Raw genomic sequence first — 24845 nt, 5'->3', positions numbered from 1 at the left:
GAGCAGACAGATACATAGCTGGGGTGAAGTCCTGAAATCTGGAGTACTGCAGGACTGTTGTTGGTTACTAGATCTAGGCTCAAAGGGAGCTAAGGGTTTACAGCTGACAGAACCCTAATACCATTTTAGTCCAAGACTGCTCACCCCCATCGGGGAGAAGGGGCTGGAAGGAGGTGGGTGGGGGTGTTTTGTGTTTTCCAGGAAGTGTGAATGTGTAAAAGGCTTCAGGCTGTGGAGGTGCCACTGGGGGTGGGGGCGGGGAGGGAACGGAGGTTCTCAGAAGGTTCACTGACGCTGAATTCATTACCGGGAGATTCCTCTTCAACACTATCTCTGACACCTTTTCTGACACATCTCTGAGTCTCTGACATGTCTCTGAGCCTCTGACAATGTCTCAGATCCCTTGACATCATCTCTGAGTTCCTGATACCTATCTCTGGATCTCTGACTGCTCTGAGGCCCCTACATGCTCTTGAGATTCTGAGAAGGTGTTTGAGCCCCTCCCTCATCCCCCCCCCAAAAATCCTCAGCACCATCCCCTTCACACTAGGCACGTTAGGGTTTCTCTGAGCACCATGGGAATATTTTCCCCTACCTCCACCCCAGGATGACTCTAGAGGGGGTCTGAGCACCATCTATCTCAAGATGGAAAAACCCCAGGAGATGCTGCAGGACTGGGTCAAGAAGAGAGTCCTCCCCAGGACTCATCATCCTGCCCAGGGATGGAGGTTATGCATCTCCATCCATCTTCCCCAGCACAGACACAGACACAGACAGAATCACAGACACGCTGGACAAGAGGGAACCCACTGTGATTACGGAAGGGGGTGGGGGGAAGATGTAAGGAGATGCTTGGGATCCAGGCGTCCTGGAGGCGGCGCCAGGTAACCAGGCTCCCCCAACCCCATTAACCACCCCACCCCCCCAAACACACACACCCCCTCCGCCCGGGGCCGCAGCAGCCCCTCCCCCCGGCCCCGCCCCCGCCCATCCCCGCCATCCCCCCGCCCCCGGGCCGCCCCCCGCCCGTGACGCGCTCCCCCCTCCCGCCCGTGAGCCGCGGCGAGGATGCTCCGGCGCCGCTGAGCCCGAGCCCGAGCGCGGAGCCGGGGCCGGGGCCGGGGCCGGGGCTGGGGCTGGGGTCGGGAGACTCAGGCCGGGAGCCGGGGTTGGAGCCTGGGCGGAGCGGGACCAGGGCCGGACAGGGCCAGGCAGGGCCAGGCGGGCTACCCCGTCATGGGCAAGGACCAGGAGCTGGTGCAGGCGGTAAAGACGGAGGACGTGGGCGCCGTGCAGAGGCTGCTGCAGAGGCCGCGGCCCGGGAAAGCCAGTGAGCGGGGGCGGGGGCGGGGGCGGCGGGGGGGTTGCTTTGGGCTGGGGGCGGAGAAATGGGGGGGTGCCTGGGAAGAGGGTGGGGGGCTTGGGGCAAGAGGGCTCCTGAGGTGGTGAGATGCTTGCCTGGGGGATGCGGGGTCCAGGGGCGATGCTGGGTCTGGGGGCACGCATTGGGAGAATTTGGGGTGTCATGGGAGGCCCTGGGGATCTGTCAGGGCCGCCAGATGCCAGGGGAGCGTGTAAGGTCTGGGAGGGGGTGCAGGTAGGGGAATACATGGAACGAAGAGATGCTGGGGGATAGGAATGCAGGGTCTGAGGGGATCCCCTGGGGACCCAGGGGGTGGGGAGATACTGGGGGGTTGCAGTGTCTGGGGGCTCTGGGAGGTTGAGGGGGATACAGGCTGAGGGGGGCGGTGTCTGTGGCCCCGCCCCCAGTAGCCCGCCTCCTCCCCCCCCCCCACTTTAACCAGAGGCTGCAGAGAGGCTGGCCTGGGGCCGAGAGAAGGTGGTGGGGGCCAGGCGATGACTCGCCCTCACCAGGCTCTGGAGGCGCATTTTATCCAGCAGCCCAAACCCGCACCTCCCCCTGCCCTTCTATGTCGTCCCTCCACCTCCCCCCCCCACCCCAATCTCCACCACATACTCAAGAGGTTTACAGAAAGCTATAGGGACACAGAGATGGATGGGGACAGAGAGGGCTAGGACAGACAGAACAGGGTCACAGGGACTCCAAGACACACAGGTGGACAGACGTAAGCAACTGGGCCACCTGGACAGTCCCATGTGTGTACTCCCTCTCCCTAGGTGTGCGGTTGGGGAAAGTGAGGGGTAGGGTCCTACCTCTCTGATTCTCTCACTCTTTGAGGGGCTGTCCATCCCTGTAGTCCCCAGGGGGACAGGGGTGGGTCTTCTATCTACACTTTCTCATCATGCTTAATAACAAAGGTTGGAGAAAACTGGGCAGGGGCCACCCTGAGGGTGTGGCTGATGTGACCGTGTGTATGTAAGTATGTATGTATGTATGCATGCATATATGTGGGAGGGGTGGCTAAAGGCAAGGGACAGAGGGGAGGGGCTCTGTGGGGAGACATAATCCCATTTCATGGCCCCTGAAGATATGGTTTAGGCAGTGTTTTACTGATGGGGAAACTGAGGCACAAAGTGACTGAGTGACCTGTCCAAGGTCGCCCAACTTGGGGCAGAACCAGGATAAGAACTCAGGTGTCTGAGCTACCAGTCTATTCTTGGAGCTCATTTCTCTAGCCTAGTGGGATCTCTTATTAAGCAGTCTAGAGAAGCTGAGGAGAAAGGATCTCTAAGCACCCAATGCCTGTCTCCTTCTGCTGATATGGAAGGGAGGAAGCTAGGAGAGTAGTGAGGTTAGAACCCTTGGCTGCAGTGAGCTCCCCTTGGGAGGGCTCAGGAGCCTCTGCTCAGCCTCCTGATCCTAACGCTGATCCTGGCTCAGCCAGAGCCTCCCCCAGGAGCAGGAGATGGATGGAGGGGCTGGGGGAGGGCGGGGGAAGGATGGAAAGGGGGGGAGAGAGATGGAGATAGAAGCCAATTCCTAGAGTGTGCGAGATTATGCCTCCCTCTGCATGTGACTGACTGCGTGTGTGGCTATGGCGTGTATACCAAAGTGCATCTGTGTGTGAGCAGTAGTTGGCAATACGTGTGTACAAGTGTGTCACTGAGTGTTAGTGAACAATTGCAGGTTGTTTATGTGAATCTGGCCCCTCTGCCCCACCTATTCTCAAGACCTGGGACCAATGTAGTGGGAGGGGTTTCTTGGGAAATCGGGGCGGGGGGGGAGCTCCCCCCTTCCCAGGAATGTCAGGGGCTTGAGGCACTCTCAGTCTTGGGGGTGAGGGTGAGGGGAGGGAGGCAGTCATCAAGCCCCCAAGGTAGCCAGCCTCTGGTCCAACCCTTGCCTTAATGTTTATCCTCTCTGGGGAGTCAGAGGGTGGGATGGGGGTGAGAACCGAGATCCCAGGTCTTATTTTTTTCAGGCTTCCTTAGAATCAGATGGAAGACCAGAATATCATATGCACTACCCCTTCCCCACCTCCCCATAAAATAACTCACAGGTATAGACCAACATACATGGAAAGATAAACACAATTACCCACGGACATATAGCAGTTCAATACACTGACATAGACACAGACAGATAAACACACATAGACAGACACAAGGCATAAGGAGGTGGGAACTAGTTAGAGTAGGGGGACACTCCCTCTCCCTCAGCACTCATTTCTTATCTCTCTGACTTCTATCAATTTTTGGTAGCTCTCAGACTCCCCCTCCCCTCAAGGCAAAGTTCTCCTCTGAGTGTGATCATGCCCTTTGATCACACATAGGTTCTCTCAGAAGCTCACCTGGCTTAACACCCTTCCCCTCCCAAGGGTCACAAGTCAGATATCCACTTGGAAAGTCCTGAACTAGGAACATTGAGATTCAGAGTCAGAAGAATCTGTTTCTAGGCTCTGGAAGAGCTCAGTTAGGTCCATAGACAGGGGAAAAGAGAGACAGGAAGAAATAGTGACAGAAGAGACAGAAACTGGGAGAGACAGAGATGATGCTAAGGACAGGGAGAGACAGTGACAGGGAAAGACACAGACACAGACACACACACACACATAGATAGAGACAGGGACAGACAGGGACAGAAACCCCAACTGGGTGCTCTGACTCCAAGGGGGCGGGCTTCATAAATCAGAGAGGAGAAACCCCTTCATGAATTAGCACGGTTGCCATGGTGACACTGGCCTGCTTTGGAGTAAGATATATTTTGATTCAGCAAAGTGCAGCTGGAATTTGGGCCCAGGGAGTGGGAGGGTGGAGCCAGGGCAGGGAGTGATGTTCGGTGGGCAGCTCTGGTGCTCGGAGGAAATAGAAATTTTCCCCGCTATAACCAGAAGGCTCTCTTGTTCTCCATCATTCCTCCTACTCCACTGTTAACCAGCTTCCCATCTCTACCATCTTCCTTTCTCCACTGTCCTCTGATCATCTTCCCCATGCCCCTGTCTCCTTCCTCCATTATCGTCCACCATCCATTTCACACACCACCTCCCCTGCCCATCATCCTCTTTCATGCTCCCGTCTTATTTTTATCACCAGTTCATACCAGTCTGGCTAGCCTGCCTGAACTGAGTGCCCCATGTACCCAGTTTAATGTTTGGTGTGTGGAGGTGGGGCTGGGGGAACAAATGTCGGCTTTTGGGCTTATCATCTTGGGGGATGAAAGGACAGGACAGAGTGGGATGATCAGGGACTAGGCTGGAGGGGTGGGGGGTGCTCAGTTCAAATAGTGTAGAAACTCAGAGAGGAAGAAGTTCAGTGTGGACTGAACTGCTCAAACTGGATTTCCTCATCCTTCCTCCAGCCTTCTTGGAGGAAGTCAGACTTAAGCTGGACCTTGAAGTAGGAGTCGGACTTAGATAAGAAGAGATGGAAGGGGAAGGAATTCTAGGCAGAGGGGACTGTGACCAAAAGTTCAGAGGTAACTTTCATTAGCATTAGTATTCCTGATGCCCTGGCACATAGTAGCCATTTAATATATAAATGTGGAGGCACCTAGGTGGCACAGTGGATAGAGGACCAGTACTGTAATCAGGAGGACATGAGTTAAAATCCAGCCTCAGACACTAGCTGTGTCACCTTGGGTAAGTCACTTAATCCTAATGGCCTCAAAAAACCACAAAACAAAATGTTGAACTGTTTTGAATTGAGGTAGGTAGTGCGAATGTCTTAATATCAATTTTACACATTAGAAGACAGGCTGAGATGTTATGTGATTTGCCCAAGGATATATAGCAAGTAAATATTCAGGCTGGGATTCAATATAGGTTTCCTGACTTCAGAGACCAAGTCTCTTTATACTATACCACTTGAATAGCTATATAGAGTGCTGTATTTGAGACTGGGGTTCTGAGCTAGACCCTATATTCCTCTAAGCTTCAGTTTTCTCATCTAGAAATGGGAACAGTAATATTTGCATTATCAACTCCATAGAGAAGCAGGATGGAATGGTGGATGTGGCGTTGGTCTCAGGGCTTGTGAGGCCTGGGTTCAAGTCTTATCTCTGGCATGTGCAAGCTTTGTGATAGTGGTCAAGTCACGTGACCTTTCAGTGTTCTAGACAACACACTAAATCTGTAAATTGCACAGAATGTCCTCTACTGCATTTGTAGAGGAAGTTCCTCAATGGCAATTCTTCCTATGTCAATGGAATCACAGATCTGGGGGCCTTATCCCTATGATCCTGTGCAATTTAATTCAACAAAACATTCTTATTCTGTCCCTACCGTGTGCAAAGAAAACTTTTTGCATACAAAGGGAAAACACAAATTTACCCTTGCTCTCAAGGAGGTTGAGCACCATCGAGGGAAAGCACTCTGTAAACCGCAGAGAGCTACGGAAAAGTGAGTTATTATGTGTATGTTTTTGTGAGGGGAAGTAGGCTGGGGCCAAATTGTAAAGGCCCTTGAATATCAGGTTATTTAGTAAGCAATAGGGAGCCACTGAACAGGAGTTACGGGATCAGAGCGATACATTGGGAGGATTGACTTGGCAGCTTATGCAGCATGAATTGGAAGGGCGAGAAGTGAAGGCTGTTGGGAGGCTATTGGGATCATCCAGGAAAGCAGTAGTGAAGGCCTCTTCTAGGGTGGTGGCTGGGTGAGTGGAGAAGTGGGAATGGATGCCGAAAATATTACTGAGGTAGCTGGACAAAACTTAGCTGCTGATGGGTGTTGGGATGTGAGGAAGAGCATCACCCAGATCCATGACTGGGGAATCTTCTCCTACAATCGATATCCATATATTCATATCTGTCTCTCTGTGTGTTTTTGTATATAAACCATGAGGACCATTTGTCAGTGGCCTGTAATCATTTTGCTGCTATATAATTCAAGGATCTTGAGAGGCCAAGGGTATGGGTCAACCTAATGCTTTGCCTACCTTGTTGTGACCAGAGTGGGTGATGGGAGCAACCAGGAGCATCAAGGCACTGATTCCTCCAACCTTCTACCAATCAACCCACAAGGAATCTGCCATGATATCAACACAATGATGTGTGTGTCCACTCTTCCCTTAGAGTCAGGGCTTCCCAAGAGCTGAGAGAATCCAGAAGTGCTATTTTTCTCCCACTCCCTTAAAGTTAATGCACTGTACTTGGAGCTCTCCCTCTATCCCACTCCTTCCCTTCATGTCATAAAGCTATTACTACTATCCCATGCCAAAACCTTAGCTTTGTCAGAGCTTGACTGAACTCTAGGGGTTGAATGTATGTGTGCAACCTTTGTCCTCGGGCATCTCTCACTCTGTGGAGAGAAGACCTGCCCCTTACCGAGGGGACACAGGACACACTCAGGCACATTTGTCAGCATCTACAGGGCAAGATGTGATATTAGGGGGCTCAGAACAATGCTGTCTTGGGATTAGTACAGTGATACCACTGAGTCAGGGTGGTATCACGGGGTTGGTGTAATATCTAGGAAATGACATGGTGATCTATCCCAGGGTCATTGTAGTGATATTATGGGATCAGTATGATTATATCTTAGGGTGAATGTGGTGATATCACAGGGTCAATGCTGATATTGGGAGGTCAGTATAGTGATATCTCAGAGTCAGTGCGGTAATATGGGCTCAGAATGCCACTATCACAGCATCAGGGTACTTGATATCTTGAGCTGGGTTTTGTTGATGCTTGGAGGTCAGTGTAATTGTCTTAGGGTTATTCAGTGACATTAGGATCAGGTTGGTTAAGATCTGGAGTCAGAGCTGATATCAAAGGATGGTATATGATGATAATCCAGTGGGAAGCTCTCAAGGTCTCTGTGTGGTCATTTATTATGTCTGCTGAGGAAACTCTTGGACTGAAGGATTAGCTGTTTTCCCTAAAGGAATAGAGAAAGAGCTGATGACCTCAAAAAATGCCTTGGAAGACCTGAGGCTATCTGTGACCTTCTGTGTGGATTGAGGGAAAGAGGGGGATGGAAGAGCTGGGATCCCATATCTTCACTCTCCCTCCTATCTCCTCTCACCAAATACTAGGAGATCTCTAAGACAGAACTGGACTGGAGCAAAAAAAGAGGACAAGTGTCCTGTATCTTGGTTCGATTTCCTAATCTGTCTGATGGCGAGACAGATTCTCCCTATCTCTGGATGTCATCAAGATAGCCAGGCTATCTATGGCCTTATTCTCTTTGTGTTTTTGTGTCTGTGTTTGATTATGTGACATGTGTGTGATGGGGGTAGGGGATTCCTTTCTTGGCAAGGACCCTCCCATTTTCCCAGTGTTAGTTTCAAATCCATCCCAGAGAATCAGCCTCATTTTCTATAAAATTTCACCCCCTGGCCAGGGAGGCAAGCGTGGGTGACTTGTGTCTGTGACAGTTCGTGGATCTGTGACTATGTGGATGTGTGACTTCATTCATTCAAAAAATATTTGTTGAGCACCTATTATGTGCTAATGAGTTAGATCTGCTCTGCTGTGGTGTGACTGAGCAGATGTATGTGTGGGTCTCATTGGATAGAATTGCAGAACCATAGAAGGCCTGAGCTGGAAGAAATTTACAACACAGAATATTAGTGCTTGGAGGGATTTAGTGTCTAGAATGTTAGCGCTAGAAAAGACAACACTGAAAGTGACCTGAGAACACAGAATGTTGGAGCCAGAAGAGACTTTGATACCCAGAATGTTATCTGGGAGGGGAGAAGGGAAAGAGAAAGGGAGGAAAGAAGGAAGAAAAAGAGGGAGGGAGGGAAGAATAGGAAGGAAGAAGTGAGAGGGAAGAAAAAAGGGAGGGAAAGAGAGATAGGAAAGAAGGAAGGAAATAAATATTTATTAAGCACTTATTATGTGCCAGGTGCTGTGATGTGCTTTTTTTTTTTAACAAATGTGATCTCATTTGATCCTTAAAACAACCTTGTGAAGTAGGTGCTATTATGTCCCCCATTTTACAGTTGAGGAAACTGAGGCAAATAGAGGCTAAATGTCTTTCTCAGGGTCACAGAACTGATGAGTGTCATAGGCAGGATTTGAATTCAGGTCTTCCTGGCCCAGCACTGTTACCCCACTATAGTACTTAGGCTTCCTCCTTAGGGAAGGGAAGGCACCTTTAGAACACAGAATGTTAGAGCTGGAAGAGAAATCTTAGAAAACAGGAGAGACCTTACAGATGATCTAATCCAAACCCCTGATTTCACGTATGGGAGAAACTAAGTCACAGGATGAAGTTACTTAAAGTCACATAGTCAGTGGCAGAATTAGGACTAGAACACAGTACTCAACTCCCAACCCAGAAATCACACCCTTCTCTCTATTCCTCCTCGATCCTATCATACTTCCACCAGGCTGCACCCCCTAGGCCTCTCCATAAGTCCCCACCCCCTCATCCTAATGGGGACAAAGGGGCTTCTGTCCAGCCTAGAGGTCCCCTCCCCCATGGAGTTGATTGACCCACAAACAGGTTATGTAACCAATGCCCTGGCAGGCCCAGTGGTGGTGGGGGGCCACTAGAGTCTGGCCAGGGCTGACTCAGATCCGGCGAAGGGCCTGAGCCTAGGGCAGGGGACAAGAGAGCCAGCTCTGAGGGGATTGTCTTACATCTGTCTGTCCATGCCCGTCCACCCATTCATCCATCTGGCTGCCCATTTTTCTATGTGTTTTGTCCATCCATCCAGCCCTCTGTCCTATTCCTTCTCTAGCAAGAGTTCAGCTTCAGTGTCTTGAACTGTCTCTACTGGTCCTGGCTCTGGGGTAGTAACCATAGAAAGAGGCAGAAGGGGGCAGTCCAACTGACAGAATGGGAATGGCAGATCCTGGGGACTTTGAGGAGTGGAGCTGGAGGAGACAGTTCCAAGAGGATTGAGGAAGCTGAGGGAAGGGCTGGACAATTGGGGACTGATGCAGGGTGTTTGGTTCTATTCTAGGGAGGGCTATGAAGCTATAGTACAGGCTCTGGGTTGTTCTGGGCCTGAATCCTGGGTGGGGGGTGGGGGGGTCCCTAGGGTGTGACAGTGGCAGGGAGGGTTGGTAGAAGGGCAGAACTGGAGTTTTGGCTCAGGCCGAGGTTTGTTATCAATCAGAATCTCAGTCTTGTTAGGAGTGCTTCAAACACCTAGAGACAGAGATGGAGAGACAGATAGAGATACTCACACATGCATGTACATTTCCTTCAGCATTTAGCAGGGACTGTTCTGCTTTATGCTGCTGGACCAGGAAGTGACCTTAGAGCTGGTCCTAGCCTCTCCCAAGTTATGCTGGGCCTGCGGAGGAACCAGGGGGAAGTTGGGGAGGGGGAGGTGGGGTGGAGAAGGGAAAGCAACAGCTCTATTCTTGAATGTGCAGAAAAGTGGGTGAGGGCTTCACTGAGCCAGTAGCTTAACGTTGAGGCCTTGGGGGCCTCCACCACTCCCCAAGAGACACCCCTGTCCTGGATCTACCAGCCTTCCCAAGCTGCCCCACCCAGCCTGCAGACGTCAAGAAGATGGATCACTCACTGGGGGAGTTATCCAATTAGTTCCCATACAGAGTCCTCAGCTTGTCCTGGAAGTGTGTGTGTGTGTGTGTGTGTGTGTGTGTTTGTGTATGAGAGTCTGTTGTGTGTTCTCCCTGTCTCCCCCACCCCACCCCCTAGGCTATATTTAGTAGAAGAGAAGCAGTAGAGCAGTAGCAGCAGCATCTGGATCAGTGCCCTGGTGGGCCAAGAGCCCAGGGGAAGATGGCAATGTGTGTGTGTGTGTGTGTTTAGGGGGGTGGGGATGGGGTGAGGCTTAAGGGGGAGATTGGCTCAGGGCTCATAGCCTAGTTCTACAGGCTATTGCAGGGGTTTCTTGTAGTAGTGAGGAAATCTCTAGAGCCTTTGGCATCTCAAATCTTATGATAGTCGGGCACTAGAGAGGGACCAGTGGGTAAACTGAGGTACAAAGGGCCAAAATCACCTGTCCCTACTTCTGTGAAATGTAGTTCTAGGCAGTCAAAGGAGGAGAAAGGTCCGGCCCCAGGCCTCGATTTTTGTGTGTTGGGAAGAAGGTAGAATATGTATATTTAAACCTAGGGAGCTTCCAGTTGCTCCCTCCCTCCCTGCCCCCTCCCACCTCCCATCACTCTGACTCTCCAAGTCACCTTTTTTCCCATCAATGAGGACAGACAGCACCTGTGGTGTGGTGGAGAGAAAGGGTCTGGGTTTCCATCTTGGATCTGATGCTTTTGGCTGTGTGAGGTTTGCCTCCCCATCTGTAAAACGGGAACAAGGATAGCTTCCTGGCAGGGTGATTGTTGTCGTGAGGATTGAAGGCGACGACGTACTTTGTAAATCACAAAACACTGTGGAAGCGTCTGCTAGGCAGCCAGGCGGTGCATTGGAGAGAGTGCTGGTCCTGGAATCAGGGAGACCTGAATTAGAATTTGGCTTCAGATACTTCCTAGCTCTGCAGCTTCACGTTACTTCCTTCTGCCTCAGTTTTTTTATCTGTAAAATGGGGATTATGAAAAAGCGCCTACCTCCTTGGGTCATCGTGAGGACAAAGTGAGATAATGGTAAAGTGCCTGGCATGTACTAAGTGCTATATAAAATGTCATTGTTATAATAATTATTATTCATTACTATTAACCTTGGACTTGGATTTGGGCTGTCTCTCCTCTAGAGCCAGGCTATTGACGTTAGGCTCTTTGTGAATATATGTGTTTGGGGGGGGGTGGTCTGTGGCCTCCTCTCTATGCCCTTCCCAGGAGTCAGGGAGAGCAATGATTTCCCATGCATCCTTTTCATTCCTCTCTTCCCTCCTAGAGCTCCTGGGCTCGGCTAAGAAGGTCAATGTCAACTTCCAGGACCCCGATGGGTGAGTAGGGAAGTCACCGGGGGATTCTTCCTCTGGCCCGTGGATGGGAGGGGTTTGAGATGAGGCTGGATGCCTCTCTAACATGACCTTCCAACTCCGTTCCCCCAGCTTCTCAGCCCTCCACCACGCTGCCCTCAATGGCAACACAGAGCTCATTGCCCTGCTTCTGGAGGCCCAGGCCGCTGTGGACATCAAAGACAATAAAGGCAAGTCCTCCCCACTCCCACCACTTGCTCATTCCTGCCCCCTCTGGAGGGGAGACCCTAGGCCGAGTCAGGGGTCAGGGTCTAGTTGACCATCAACCTCCTACCCCAGGGATGCGGCCTCTGCACTACGCAGCCTGGCAAGGCAGGAAGGAGCCTATGAAGCTGGTGTTGAAGGCAGGCTCTGCCGTGAACGTCCCGTCGGATGAGGGCCACATCCCGCTACACCTGGCGGCCCAGCACGGTCACTATGATGTGGTGAGGGCTCTGGAGCAGATGTCGAGGGAGGACCAGGGCAGGGATGGGGGCCAGCCCTAGATCGGCTCTTGCTGACCTCCCTGTCCTGCCTTCCCTCCCCTGTGGGACCTGCAGTCAGAGATGCTCCTTCAGCATCAATCCAACCCGTGTATTGTGGACAATTCAGGGAAGACGCCTTTGGACCTGGCCTGTGAGTTTGGACGTGTTGGGGTAAGTTTCCATGGGGCTCCTTGGTAGGTGGTGCCCTGGGGATGGGGGGAGGGATAGGGAGAGTACAGGTGCTTTTGCGTTTGGAGCCTAGGGGATGGTCCTGGGAGACCAGATGGATAATGTCTGATCTTGTCCCTCCTTCCCAACTTCTCTGGCACAGTGATATCATCCATGCTAGGAGCTGCCCTGATTCTCCTCTCCTTCTCCCTTTTATGCCCCTAAAGGTGGTGCAGCTGCTCCTAAGTAGTAACATGTGTGCGGCCCTGTTAGAGCCTCGGCCAGGAGATGCCACTGACCCAAATGGCACCAGCCCTTTGCACCTGGCAGCCAAAAATGGTCACATTGACATTATCAGGTATGTTCTTGGTGAGGGATAGACAGGAGAGGGGAGGGGAGGCTCTGGGATTTTTTTTTCTCTTTCTCTATTAGTTAACTAACCTGTCTCTCCTAAATACTCCCTCACCCCATATGCCCGGTCTTGTGCAGCTAGGTGGTTCAGTAGATCGAGATCTGGAGTTGGAGTCAGGATGACCTGAGCTCAAATCCAGCCTCAGATACTCACTAGCTGGATGACATTAAGTAAATCAATTGGCCTCTGCCTCAGTTTCCTTGCCTGTAAAGTGGGGATAATAATAGCACCTACCTCCCAGGGTTGTTGTGAAGATCAAATGAGATGCTATTTGTTACACACTGTATTACCTGGCAAGTAGCAGGGGCTTCATGTTCCTTTCCTATTCCTAAGAGCGAGACAGGGAAGGAGCAGACCTTGGCCCTGCCCTTGGGAAGTTCAGAGTCCGGGAGGGAGACAGAGAAGGAACAAAGCAGGTTCTTGTCCCTGAGAAAGGTGCTCACACTCAGTGAGGGAAGCTAGATTTACACAGAGAAAAGTGAGAAAGCAGGAAGAGAGCATGTGGGAGAGAGGACTGGACTGTGCGCTTCAGCTCAGAGGTGGCAGAGCAGCCTGGGCTGGAAAGACCAAAGAAAGTTTCACAGAGGTGGTGGGGGTGAGGGGTGAGATTCCTGGGAAGGGAAGCAATGTGAGTGCTGGGATGAGCCATGTGTAATTCAGGAGAGCCAGTAAGGAAAGAGATGCTGGCTTAGAGCAGAGAGCTATATTTGGGTAGGCCCAAGCTGTAGAGGGCATTGAATGACAATCAAAGAAATATAATTTTTATCTGGTGGGCAATGGGGAACTATTGAAGGTTTTTGAGTGAGGAAGTAATGTCATCGGAGTAGTGTGTTACGGAGATTACTTTGGCAGTAAAGGATGAATTTGAAAGAGGAAGGAATGCAAGCAAAGAGACCAATTTGGAGGCCATAGTAATGGTTCTATACCTATCCCAGAATGGTGGGCATAGGAGTGGAAAAGGGGGAGGACAGATGTATTGCTGTGGCAGTAGATCCAAGAAGATATAGCACCAGATTGGATCATTTGAGAAGAGAAAATGAGAAAAAGGAAAGGGTCAGATTTTTCCGAGTCTTTGACCTGAGAGATGTGTGATGGGGGTGCAGACTCATTGCCAGAGATAGGAGGTTGTGATGAGACCTAGCTGCTAGTGTCCTGCTTCACCTCCGGCCCTCTTGCCTTCCCCTATGCTCAGACTCCTCCTCCAAGCTGGCATTGACATTAACCGTCAGACCAAGTCAGGCACTGCCCTGCATGAGGCCGCACTCTGTGGGAAGACGGATGTGGTTCGGCTCCTGCTGGATGTAAGCTCCGGGAGGGGGAGACAGAGTCTGGGAGAGAAGGGCTGGGGGCACTGAGATCAAGAGTTAGACAGAGGTCAGAGACCTCCAGGGTCCTCGGTCCCCACCCCATCTCCCTCGTGGTCATTCTGGAGGAGGCAGTGGGTTTGGTGCCCATCTTCTGCTTTTATCCCAAGCTCTTCTAGCCACCCCCCACCCAGGTCCCTAGCCTCTCCACCTGAGTTTGCCTTCCCCCTCCAACCAGAGTGGAATCAATGCCCATGTAAGGAACACCTACAGCCAGACCGCGCTGGACATCGTCCACCAGTTCACTACTTCCCAGGCCAGCAAGGAGATCAAACAGCTGCTGAGAGGTGGGAACGTCTGGGGTGGTGAGTGAAGGTCAGGCTGCTCTAAAGAAGCTTGACCCAGGGATCCTTAGAGGGTGAAAGGCGTGATGGCTGGATTCATTTCCAGGGACTGGGTGGGTTTGTTCTCTTGTACTTCCAGAGGCATCAGCAGCTCTGCAGGTCCGGGCAACAAAGGACTATTGTAACAACTATGACCTGACAAGTTTGAATGTGAAGGCAGGAGATGTGATCACTGTAAGTGGGAGAATGAGTAGCTTTTTCCAGGGTGGGGGAATTGGTCCTGGGAGGATGTGGTCAGTCAGTGAGGCAGACCGAGGTCAGAGACTTCCTGGGGCCTTGGTCCCTACCCCATCTCCCCTGTGGATATTGGGGAAATGTGGCCACTTTGGGGGGAATGATCATCGGGAGACATGGACATTGGAGGGGAGTTAGGGCTTCCAAGGGAGGGTTGGCTCCAGGACAGGATGCAGAGCTGTTCCCTTCCTGTAGTTAATAATCTAGAAGAATTCCTAATCAGTTGAGAGTCACTAGTGATACTAACATGCCCTCAGTAGCCCATTTGGGGCAGAGCTTAATTTCCTGCTCTACTTGACAGCAAAGGACGAGAGGTGGGGTCTCCTGAACCCTTCCTCCCTGCTGTCTCTGCTATTTTGCTATCTTAACTACAGTGTGTTCATGTTGGGGGATGGATCTTCCCTGAATCATGCTATCCTGGGCCCCGAGACCCCTCAAGCCTCCAATAGGCCCTCAACCCTTCCCCCTACTTGGTACAGGTCCTTGAACAGCATCCCGATGGCAGGTGGAAAGGCTGTATCCATGACAACCGGACTGGCAATGATCGTGTTGGCTATTTCCCATCTACCCTAGGCGAGGCCATCACCAAACGAGCAGGCAACTAGTCTACTTTGACCCTCATCTGGGCTTTGACCTTCAACTTTGCCCTTCACCTCCCAATTCTTATCCTCACTCCTAAACCTTGCTGTATCCCTGACCCTAAACAGTTGCCCTGAGTCCTGATCAGACTCAGTTTCCTAGCCCTGGACAATTTCCAGGGTTTTTTCTAGTCTCTGGGGTTTGAGAACAGTACAGACCCATTCTGGGAAGAGGGGTGGGAAGAGAAAACTGTCTTTCTGCCTGGCAGTAGGGGGCAGGAGTGGCTCCCTTTCCCTTCCCATCTCTTCCCTTCTGACATACCAGGTAACACCCCCTTCTTGATCCTCTCTCCCTCCCCCACCATACCCCTATGGTGTGACCTTGGCATGTGGTTCTCATGTTCATACTGGGTAGTCAGAGAACTGAACATGGGTGCATGTGTGCATGTATGTGAACATCACTCAGCTGCAGAAATGAGAAAGGTCTCCTCTGATGTTCCTGACGATCCTGAGTCCCAGGTAGTTCATCATATAGGAAATCAGGAGCTAGGCCGAGGAGGACCCAGACCTGTCTAGGCTTTGGTAGAACCAGAGCTGTTCTGAGAGAGGGAACCCAGAGGTCAGTGTTTAGAGTCTGGAGCCTGGAGCTTTCCTATCCCCTTAGCCCACTTCTTACATCAACTCCTAAAAATACCTAGAATGAACCCAGTCTCCCCTGGAGCTGAGGTTGGGGGGGTGGGGTGGAGGAGATATTCATTTGACTTGTGCTGTCAAGGCTTCTATTTCCTCCCTTCATCTTCCTCCACCCCTTCTCCCCATCAGTGTCCCTCCTCCTCCCTCCAGCTGTTCCCCAGAATGCCATTCTTGGCAGTGGTCCAGAGAAGCCCCAGACAGGCTGACTGCAAACTTGTCTACTTTGAGTGTTTCCCTCCCCTGGTCAGTGACAGCCAGTGACTCAGGCCCCTCACTTGCTGGTTCTACTAGCATTTCGACCCAGTTTGTCTGTCTCTGCATTTCCCTCATTGGTTCCTGTCTCCCATTTTCTCTGGGTCTTTCTCCTGTCTCCATCTTCTTGTCTCTGATATTTGTGGGTATCTCTATGTCTTTCTCTCTCCTGCAACTCTGTAAGAGGGGAGGGTAGGCCCTAACCAGCTGAGAAAGAGAAGGACACTCTGAGGAGCTCAGCTTCGGGGAACAGAGGTGGTGCTGGAGGGAATGAGCATGGCTTAGAAGTATTATCTGCCTATTCAGTTTCCTCTCCATTTGCTTTCTGTCCCCTCTCTCCTTTCTGTGTGTCCTTAGCCCACGTAGAGCGGAGCAGAAATGATCCAAGGCCCCTGTTTGATCCCCTGCTCTGAAGAATACCAGGGTTCGGGGCTGTGGTACAAGGGGGAGGGTTCACTGGCCTGCCCCTGGCTGTGAACTCAGGGCTGGGGTATGAGAGGGGAGAAAGGGTTAACTGGCCGTGGCCAGCCTGCCTGTCTGCTTCCACCAGAGGACCTACCCCACTAAGAGAGAGCAACGCTATTTGGGGTTTCAGGGTCCTGGGGTACTCTAGAAGGGAGATTGCTACTTGGCTGCTGTGCTCACCTTGGGGAGCCCAGAGAGGCCCAGCCAGGGCCCCACTCCTCATAAGTAGGGGCCTAAGTGTCTTCCAGGAGGTAAGGGGTCAAGACTCAGGGCATACCTGTGTTGTGTTTGAAGGTTCCCGAGGAGCTGACATGAGCCCGTCCCACCTGTCCCCTTCCCAGGGCAGTTCTGCAGCCCCTCCAGAGGAAATCTGGGTCCTGAGGAAACCCTTCACTGGTATGGAAACCAGGGCAGGCCAGGGGCTCCTCTCTCATGGGCATCACTAGCTACAGCTGGCAAGCAACACTTGGTAGGAGGGGCCGAGGGAGTGGGCACCACTCCTGAAGTTTCTCTTGTGTCAGCAGGTGCAGACCGCAGCGGTAGTCTAGGCGGCATGGCCAGTGGGCGCAGTGGGGGGAGTGGGAGCCATGCTCTGCACGCCAGCTCTGAAGGAGTCAAGGTATGACTGGACACATGGGCAAGCAGGTGGGAAGGGGACATCCCCAGCAAAGGCTGGCTCTTTGGTGACCCCAGCGGGTCTGTGCCTTTGCTTTGGCAGCTCTTAGCAACTGTGCTCTCTCAGAAGTCCATCCAGGAGTCAGGTCCAGGGGACAGTCCAACCAAGCCCCTCGAGGGCCCTGCAGGTGAGACTTCGATCATTCCACCTCCTCCCCTCTGACTTCCTCTGATGTGCCTCAGACGTCCCTAGCCTCTAATGAGCTCTTCCTCCTGCTCTTGTTGCCCAGGTCCCTCACGTGCCCAGCCTGTCACACACACAGGACAGGCCTATGGTGAGCAGCCACCCAAAAAAATGGAGCCTGCATCGGAGGGAAAGGTGAGGGATCAACCTGGGGCTCTTCTTAGGTCATAGAACTGCTCCCTTTACAGGGATCCTATTAACTTGTGGGGGCAGGGAGGCTTGATGAAGGGCTCAAGTTCAGGAGGCAAGCAGGAAAGAGCGGGGATCTCTGAGAGAATCAGCGAGACCCTGCCAGGTCACCTGCCAGGAGCCCTAGATGGGGGTCAGAGAGTGGGAATCATGACCCGCAAGGAGGCACAGGGCAAGCTCGGCCACTGTCTATCTGTTGTAGACTAGGCAGTCACTGGCGTATATATGTGTATGTTTCTGTCAGGATGGGATGGTGTGGTGTGTATGGGGGGGGTGCGTGGGAATGCATGTGTGTATCTAGAGTTGATGAGGTGTGTGTGTGTGTGTGTGTGTGTGTGTGTGTGTGTGTGTGTGTGTTTTGGGAGAGGTGTATTATGTATGGAAGATGTTGAGTGTATGTGGGGGGTGGGGAGGTGGCATGTGGAGCTGAATTCTCTCTGGAGCGTCACTGGCATCCTTGCTCCTGGGGTCAGGCCTCCAGGGCCTTGGAGGAAGTGTGCTAGGATGGACCAGGCTACAGTATGGGGGGAAAGGCCGCTGTGGGCAGAGATGATCAGGCCTATTCCTGGTCCTGTGGAAAGGTTTTCTCTTCTCTACCCCCTTCCCCACTCCCACCCCCAATTAGGGGGCTATAAACCTGCCCTAGGGAGCCTTCAGGTTAGAAGAGATCAGGCACATGATCTCTGGCTAACACTAAGACACATCCACATCTATCCACAGGATGTTCCCACACACACACGGTTAGGTTTTCTGTATCCTGGGGGAGCAGGTCTGGAGCAATGGATACAAAGATGGAGGAGGGATAAGGGAGGGAGGTGTGAGGCCCCTGGACAGTGGCTGGACTCCGCTGGAGGGGCCGGATGGAGGGCCCGAGGGCTGAGCAGCGCTGGAGGATGGTGGCCAGGCTGGGCAGCAGCTGCAGCATCTGAGCCCAGGCAAGGCCAGTGAGGAGGAGGAGGAGGAGGAGGAAAAGCCGGCACTGGGGAGGGGCCTGGATGACGGCTGCAGCCCTACAGATGACCATGGCCAGGCTGAAAGAGGAAGCAGCAGAATTGGGGCTGAGTGGTCCCAGGAGAGGCCGGGAAGCGCCCACCCCACAGGGCAGTGAAGGCTTGTCCACCGGCGGCCCAGCCTGCCGCAGGTGCTCCCTTGTGTCTTCCAGAGTGCGGAGGCTGTCACCCAATGGCTCGCCACCTTCCAGTTGCAGCACTATGCCTCCAACTTCATCACCTCTGGCTACGATCTCCCCACTATCAGCCGCATGACCCCTGAGGTGAGCTGGCCACTGGCTGGGCCCAGAAGATGGGCCCCAGGAACCCTGCCACCTCCATAACGGGGCCTTTTCTCTGCCCTAGGATCTCACGGCCATTGGTGTCACCAAACCTGGCCACCGGAAGAAGATAACCTCAGAGATCAACAGCCTGACCCTCCCCGACTGGCTGCCTGAACACAAACCCGTAAGGCCCCTCCCGCCCCGGCAGTGGCAGAGCCGTGGCGGGCATGGGGAGGGCAGAGGGTGCTGCCCCACTCTGGAGCCCCAGGACAGACAGACAGTCACCCTCTGCGCTGGAGCCCAGGTGCTGCCCAGCACAGGGCAGCCACACCTGGGGCCAATGGCATGGGGCATATACCTGCAACTTCGCTGGGCCACCCCAGGGCCCCATCAGCCCCCGCTGGCCTGGACGAAGCCGCTGCCCCCAACATGGCCCTGGGGAGACGAGCGAGGCGACGTTTCGGTCAGACACTGAGGATGGCCCCTCGGGAGCAGCGCGGGCCCTGCCAGCAGTGAGCCACCTGTCCAGCCATCTGTCCATCATGGGCACCAGGGCTGGCCTCCCCAGTGGGGCAGGTCCTAGGGCAGTGGGGCATGGTTGGGGCCAGGGCTGTGCACTGTCTGGAGTCTGGGCTGAGAGAGAAGGAGAAAGAAGGAGATGCTGGACCCAGAGTCTTGGGCCCTGGGTTCAGGGTAGCTGAAGAGCTTTTATTCTTTGCTAGGCAAGTGCCAAGGCCCAAGAGCAGGTACAGAGTCATTCGATCAGCAAGCATTTATTAAGCACCTATAGTATGAAATCCACAGAGCTGTATGCATATACGCATTGTTAACTCCCGCCCTCCACATTCCCACAAACCACCAGGTCAGGCCCACCCAATCAATACCTGCCCACTGGACTCATACACATACTATAGGAGGTGGTGAGGAGAGCCCTGGAAACTAACTGGTGGTTTGTCCTGGGCTGGTCACTCATGCTCATGGAGGGGACCTCAAACCCGCCATTCAGTCTTCCCTTGGTCTTGGCTTTTTCATCTACTAGTGGGAATGGGGCAGAAAGATGGACCAGTAGATCTTGAAGGGCTCTGTCCATTTTGATTCCATGCCCTGCTCTCAGGGACGCCATTCATCCAACCCTTCCCTCACCTGGGACTCCTTGCCCAAGGATGATATCCTAGTTTCTTTTCTCGTGGGGATCGCCCAAGCACACATATGACAAGTGGGGTCAGTAGGGGGAAGTCACCACATCTCAGCAAGCACATACCTACATTAGGGCTCAACACAGATGTGTCCCAGGCTTCTTTCTTCTTTTTTGCTTCTGTTCTGGTCAGGGAAGTAGAAGGTGAAGCTGTAGTCATGATTGTGGTGGGGAGAGAAGATGGTGTGTGTGTGTGCTGTATACATATATGGTGGGTATGAGTGAGATACATTGTGTGTGTGTGTGTGTGTGTGTGTGTGTGTGTGTGTACTGTATCCGTATATGGTGGGTATGAGATACATTGTGTGTGTGTGTGTGTGTGTGTGTGTGTCTGGGGTTTTACATGTACGTAGGATGTGGTTAGATGTGTGTCCATGTGTGTCTGTGTAGAGTAGTGGTGGTGGGGTGGACAGATGGTTGGACCAATGGCTGGCTGGCTGGGTGGGGGAGGGGGTGGGGAAGCAGTCACATGGCCCTCCCTACTCCATATGTCTGGGTAAGGTCACAGGTGTGTTACAGACAAAAATGTTGGATGCTTTGGTGTCTACGGTGGTGTGTGGTGAGTGCCAGTGCCCGGGCAGGCCAGGCTGGGCTGGCTCAGACTAGGGGGCCTTCCCCCGCCTCCAGCACTGGCCTCCCCAAGGTCTTAGGCCTAGAGCAAGACTCAGGACAATGTCTGCTGTCTGATATTCTCATGATCAGATTTCTCTGAGGCACCTGCCGACCTGTCTGTCTGTCCGTCTGTCTGTTCTTCCCCAGTCTACTGCTCCCTTTCCTGACCCCAGCCACAAGTTAGTGACCCTGAGAACAGCTGGGGGGAGATGGGGGAAAGGCAAGACAAGGCAGTGGCCAGGGAGGGCCTCAGGGGAAGCCTGGACCTATCTGTTTAGGCTTGGCTTGTCCTGAGACCTAGGAGAGTCCTTTGCTGTCTCCTTCCTCAGGCTAACCTGGCTGTGTGGCTTTCCATGATCGGCCTTGCCCAATATTACAAAGTGCTTGTGGAAAATGGCTATGAGAACATTGACTTTATCACTGACATCACCTGGGAGGATCTGCAGGAGATTGGCATCACTAAGCTGGGTAAGGTACCTTTCTTCCCCCACTCTGCCTAGCCTCGCCCTTTCCCCAGGTGACCCAGGGAATATCTGGGGTGGGGCCTCTGTTATTGGCCAGCTCTTTAACTGTCCCCATGGCATGGCTAGACTAATCTGCTGCATTTCCCATCCAGGGCACCAGAAGAAGCTGATGTTGGCAGTCCGGAAGTTGGCAGAGCTGCAGAAAGCTGAGTATGGGAAGTATGAGGCAGGGGCCCTGCGCAGGAAGGCCCCTCAGTCCCTGGAGGTGGTGGCCATTGAGTCTCCCCCGCCTCCGGAGCCCACCCCCGCTGAATGTCAGTCACCCAAGATGATCACATTCCAAGACAGTGAACTGAGCGATGAACTGCAGGCTGCCATGACAGGCCCACCCTCGGGTCCTGAGGGTGGGGCTGAGAAGCCCACCAATAGTCTGCCCCCCACGCCTCGGGCCAGTGCCCTACCTCATGAGCCCAGCCTGAGTGGGAGGGCACGACACATGAGCAGCTCCCAAGAGCTTCTGGGAGATGGGCCTCCAGGCCCCAGCGGACCCATGTCCCGTAGCCAAGAGTACCTGGCCGATGAGGGCGCCTCCACTCCCAGCCCCAAGGAGGCGCGGCCCTCGCGCCACGGACACAGCGTCAAGAGAGCCAGCGTGCCCCCGGTGCCTGGCAAGCCTCGGCAGTCCTTCCCCCCAGGTGCTGCTGGGAGCCACTTCACACCGCCTCAGACGCCCACCAAGCCCCGTCCAGCTTCCCCACAGACACTGGGCACTCCCCACAGCCCAGCCCCGGCCACTGCCAAGGTGAAGCCTACTCCGCAGCTGCTGCCTCCGGCCGAGCGTCCCATGTCACCCCGCTCGCTTCCTCAGTCGCCCACCCACCGGGGCTTCGCTTACGTGCTGCCCCAGCCTGTGGAAGGCGAAGGTGGGCCGCCCCCACCGGTGGCTCCAACTCCTATGGCCGTACCCGTGTTGTGTCTGCCGCCTGGGGCCGTGGGGGAGGCCGAGGAGGAGGAGCCCGGGCGGCCCAAGAAGCGGGCACACAGCCTGAACCGCTATGCAGCCTCAGACGGCGAGCCTGACCGTGATGAGCTGACGGTGCCCGCTGCGGGGCCCTACGCCACGGTGCAGAGACGGGTGGGACGGAGCCACTCGGTGAGGACCCCGGCGGGCAGCGACAAGAACGTCAACCGCAGCCAGTCCTTTGCCGTGAGGCCCAAGAAGAAGGGGCCCCCCCCACCCCCACCCAAGCGCTCCAGCTCCGCTGTGTCCAGTGCCAGTCTGGTAGATGAACCGGTCCAGGGTGGAGAGGGAGAGGAGGCCGGGCCCGAGGAGGGCGCATCGGGTGGGCGGGCCCAGCGACGGAGGGCCAGCGACTTGGCTGGCAGCGTGGACACAGGAAGTGCGGGCAGTGTCAAGAGCATTGCTGCCATGTTGGAGCTGTCGTCCATTGGGGGTGGGGCCCGGGCTGCCCGTAGGCCCCCCGAAGGGCATCCCATGCACCCAGGGCCAGCCGTGCATCCTGCCAGCCCTGAGCCGGGCCGTGTGGTCACAGTGCTGGCCTCAGTGAAGCACAAGGATGCTATTGGACTGGACGGTGAGGTAGTCAATCGTCGGCGTACCCTTAGTGGCCCTGTCACTGGGCTGCTGGCTGCTGCCCGCCGTGGGGAGCAGGGCCCCCCCGAGCACATCCCCTTCGCCGAGGAGGGCAGCCTCACTATTAGGCAGCGGCCGCGGGGCCCAGCCAAAGGGGAGGGGAGCGAAGGCCCTCCCCTGGCCAAGGTTGAGGCCAGTGCCACGCTAAAGCGTCGCATCCGGGCCAAGCAGAGCCAGCAGGAGAATGTCAAGTTTATCTTGACCGAGTCAGATACAGTGAAACGGAGGCCTAAGACCAAGGAACGGGGGGAACCTGGGCTGGAGCCACCCCCACTGTCCGTGTATCAGAATGGCACGGGTACTGTCCGCCGGCGACCAGCCTCTGAACAGAGTGGTGGCCCTGCAGAGCTGCCCCTGCTGCCCCCCCCTGCTGTGCCCCCTCCTGCAGACCTCACCCATCTGCCTCTTCCCCCCCCACCTGACGGAGAGGCCAAAAAGCCTGCCAAGCCCCCAGTGTCCCCTAAACCTGTCCTGGCCCAACCGGTCCCCAAGATCCAAGGCTCACCTCCAACCACCTCCAAGAAGGCACCACTTCCTAGCCCTGGCAGCCCAGGTATGTACAGCCCTGTCCCCAGTGAGCAGCTATCTGAGATCCAGGACCCTGAAGGAGAGGAGGCAGGGCAGACGTTACACGGAAGGACCTCCCATCAAAAAAATGGACTCTTTTCTTAGGAACATAAGATTTAGTGCTTCAAGGTGACCTTAGAGACGATCTGGTTCAATCCCTTCATTTTCTATGTGATATCGACATTGAGGCTCAGAGCAGTTAAGTCTAAGGTTGTACAGAGAGTAAGTAGCAGGAATCTAGACGTTGGATTGCAAATACAGTGGAATCTGCATTTTGCACAAGGACCAAGACAGGGCTCCTGCCTCACCCCTGGTCCACACCTGTGCAAGAGATGGGATGGGGCAGCATTTTCAGTGATGTTCGTACACCTGGACACTTGATAGATATCATGCCATATCCACTGGCTCCTGCTGCCCCTAGGCCCCCACACAGGCAGTGACTTGTTTGTACCCTACACGTCAGTATGCCTAGGCACTGGCTCCTACTTCCTAGATTTCCACAGGGTCAGGAGCCTAGAGCTCTTGGACTGCCTTCCTCTCCACAGAACATACCCACCACTCAAAGAAGAAGAAGGAACTAGAGTCATTGAACTAGATACTTCTGTGCTCTCCAGACCTACCCTGAGCCTAGACTGGATTGCCTCCTAGGCTCATCCCAGGAGATCATCACCAGGGGGACTCTGCCTGGTCCTTTAGGTTAAGACATTCAGAATCCTTTTTGTTTAGTGGGACCCAGCTCCTCCAGGGCCCCTGACTCGGGATGGGTACCGGCGAAGGAATGGGTTAGCTGTGTGTCCCTGCCGGCCAGAGCTGGCACAGCTGGTGGTAGCTCTGGCCAGCAGGAATAGACCATTGGCTAGTTTTTCCACCAAAGCAGGATCTAGAAGGTCTGAAGATGGCATGGCTGGTAAAACTTTCTTTCTCCCCCGCAACAGAGGTGAAGCGAGCCCATGGAACGCCCCCGCCGGTGTCTCCCAAGCCACCACCCCCGCCCACAGCACCCAAACCAGTCAAGGCCCCTTTGGGACTACAGTCTGTGAGTGCCAGCCCCACGCCCACACCCTCCCCAGCCCGCCAGGCACCTGCTGCTGCCGCTACCAGTAAGCCAGCCAGCACACCGCCCTCCCTCTGTGCCAGCCCTGCCAAGCCCCCATCGCCGGGTGTGCCCCCCCAGCAGGTGCCCATCAAGCCACCTCGGGCCGCCATGGCCGTGCCCCCCGGAGATGGCAGTGCCAGCGACAGTGCTCACCAGAAGCTGGAGGAGACCAGCGCCTCTCTGGCTGCTGCCCTGCAGGCTGTGGAGGAGAAAATTAAACAAGATAACGGGCAGGCAGCTGAGTATGTTCTGTGCCCCCAGCTCAATGTCTCCCTGATTATTGTCCCTTCTTTTCTGCCACTGTTCCTCCAATTACCCTTCCCTCTGTCACTGCCTCTTCCCCTTCTCCCCATCACTGTCCCCTTATGCATAGTTACCTGGTCACCATTCTCTTGGTCGATAATCAGGCCTGAATTCGAATGTCATGTGACTTTGTGTAAGTTACCACCCTCTCTGGGACTCATTTTTATCATCTGTAAAACAAAGGTGTTGGACTAGATGACCTGGGGGGGGGGTCCCTTCTGGTTCTAAATCTGTGATTTCCCCCTCCCCCTCCCCTTTGGCCACTGCCTCCTCAGTCCTCACCCCCAATTTCTGTCTCTTCATTTTAGTTCGGCCGCTGAGTCCAAGAGTACAGTCAGCATCCTGGATGACATTGGCAGCATGTTTGATGACCTGGCTGACCAGCTGGATGCCATGTTGGAGTGAGCCCGTCAGGTGCCCAGCCAACCTCAGGACT

General features: G+C 54.1%; 1 protein-coding gene across 1 annotated transcript; it reads left to right on the top strand.

Annotated features, from left to right (window-relative positions):
- Nucleotides 1–1236: 1236 nt before the first annotated feature.
- Nucleotides 1237–24845, top strand: CASKIN1 (CASK interacting protein 1). The gene is made up of 20 exons (XM_036738319.1): nucleotides 1237–1330; nucleotides 11136–11187; nucleotides 11296–11393; nucleotides 11503–11648; nucleotides 11763–11858; nucleotides 12083–12213; nucleotides 13460–13568; nucleotides 13810–13918; nucleotides 14055–14149; nucleotides 14689–14806; nucleotides 16492–16593; nucleotides 16722–16816; nucleotides 16916–17000; nucleotides 17103–17191; nucleotides 18408–18518; nucleotides 18601–18702; nucleotides 20655–20793; nucleotides 20942–22996; nucleotides 23946–24348; nucleotides 24718–24845. The coding sequence occupies exons 1-20, from the start codon at nucleotides 1237–1239 to the stop codon at nucleotides 24812–24814; spliced, it is 4326 nt and encodes a 1441-aa protein (XP_036594214.1). The 3' UTR covers nucleotides 24815–24845.

This window comes from Trichosurus vulpecula, chromosome 9 (assembly GCF_011100635.1).
Source record: "Trichosurus vulpecula isolate mTriVul1 chromosome 9, mTriVul1.pri, whole genome shotgun sequence".
NCBI lineage: Eukaryota > Metazoa > Chordata > Mammalia > Diprotodontia > Phalangeridae > Trichosurus > Trichosurus vulpecula.
Note: the sequence above shows the minus strand (reverse complement) of the source record. Positions and strands in the feature narration are given on the sequence as shown.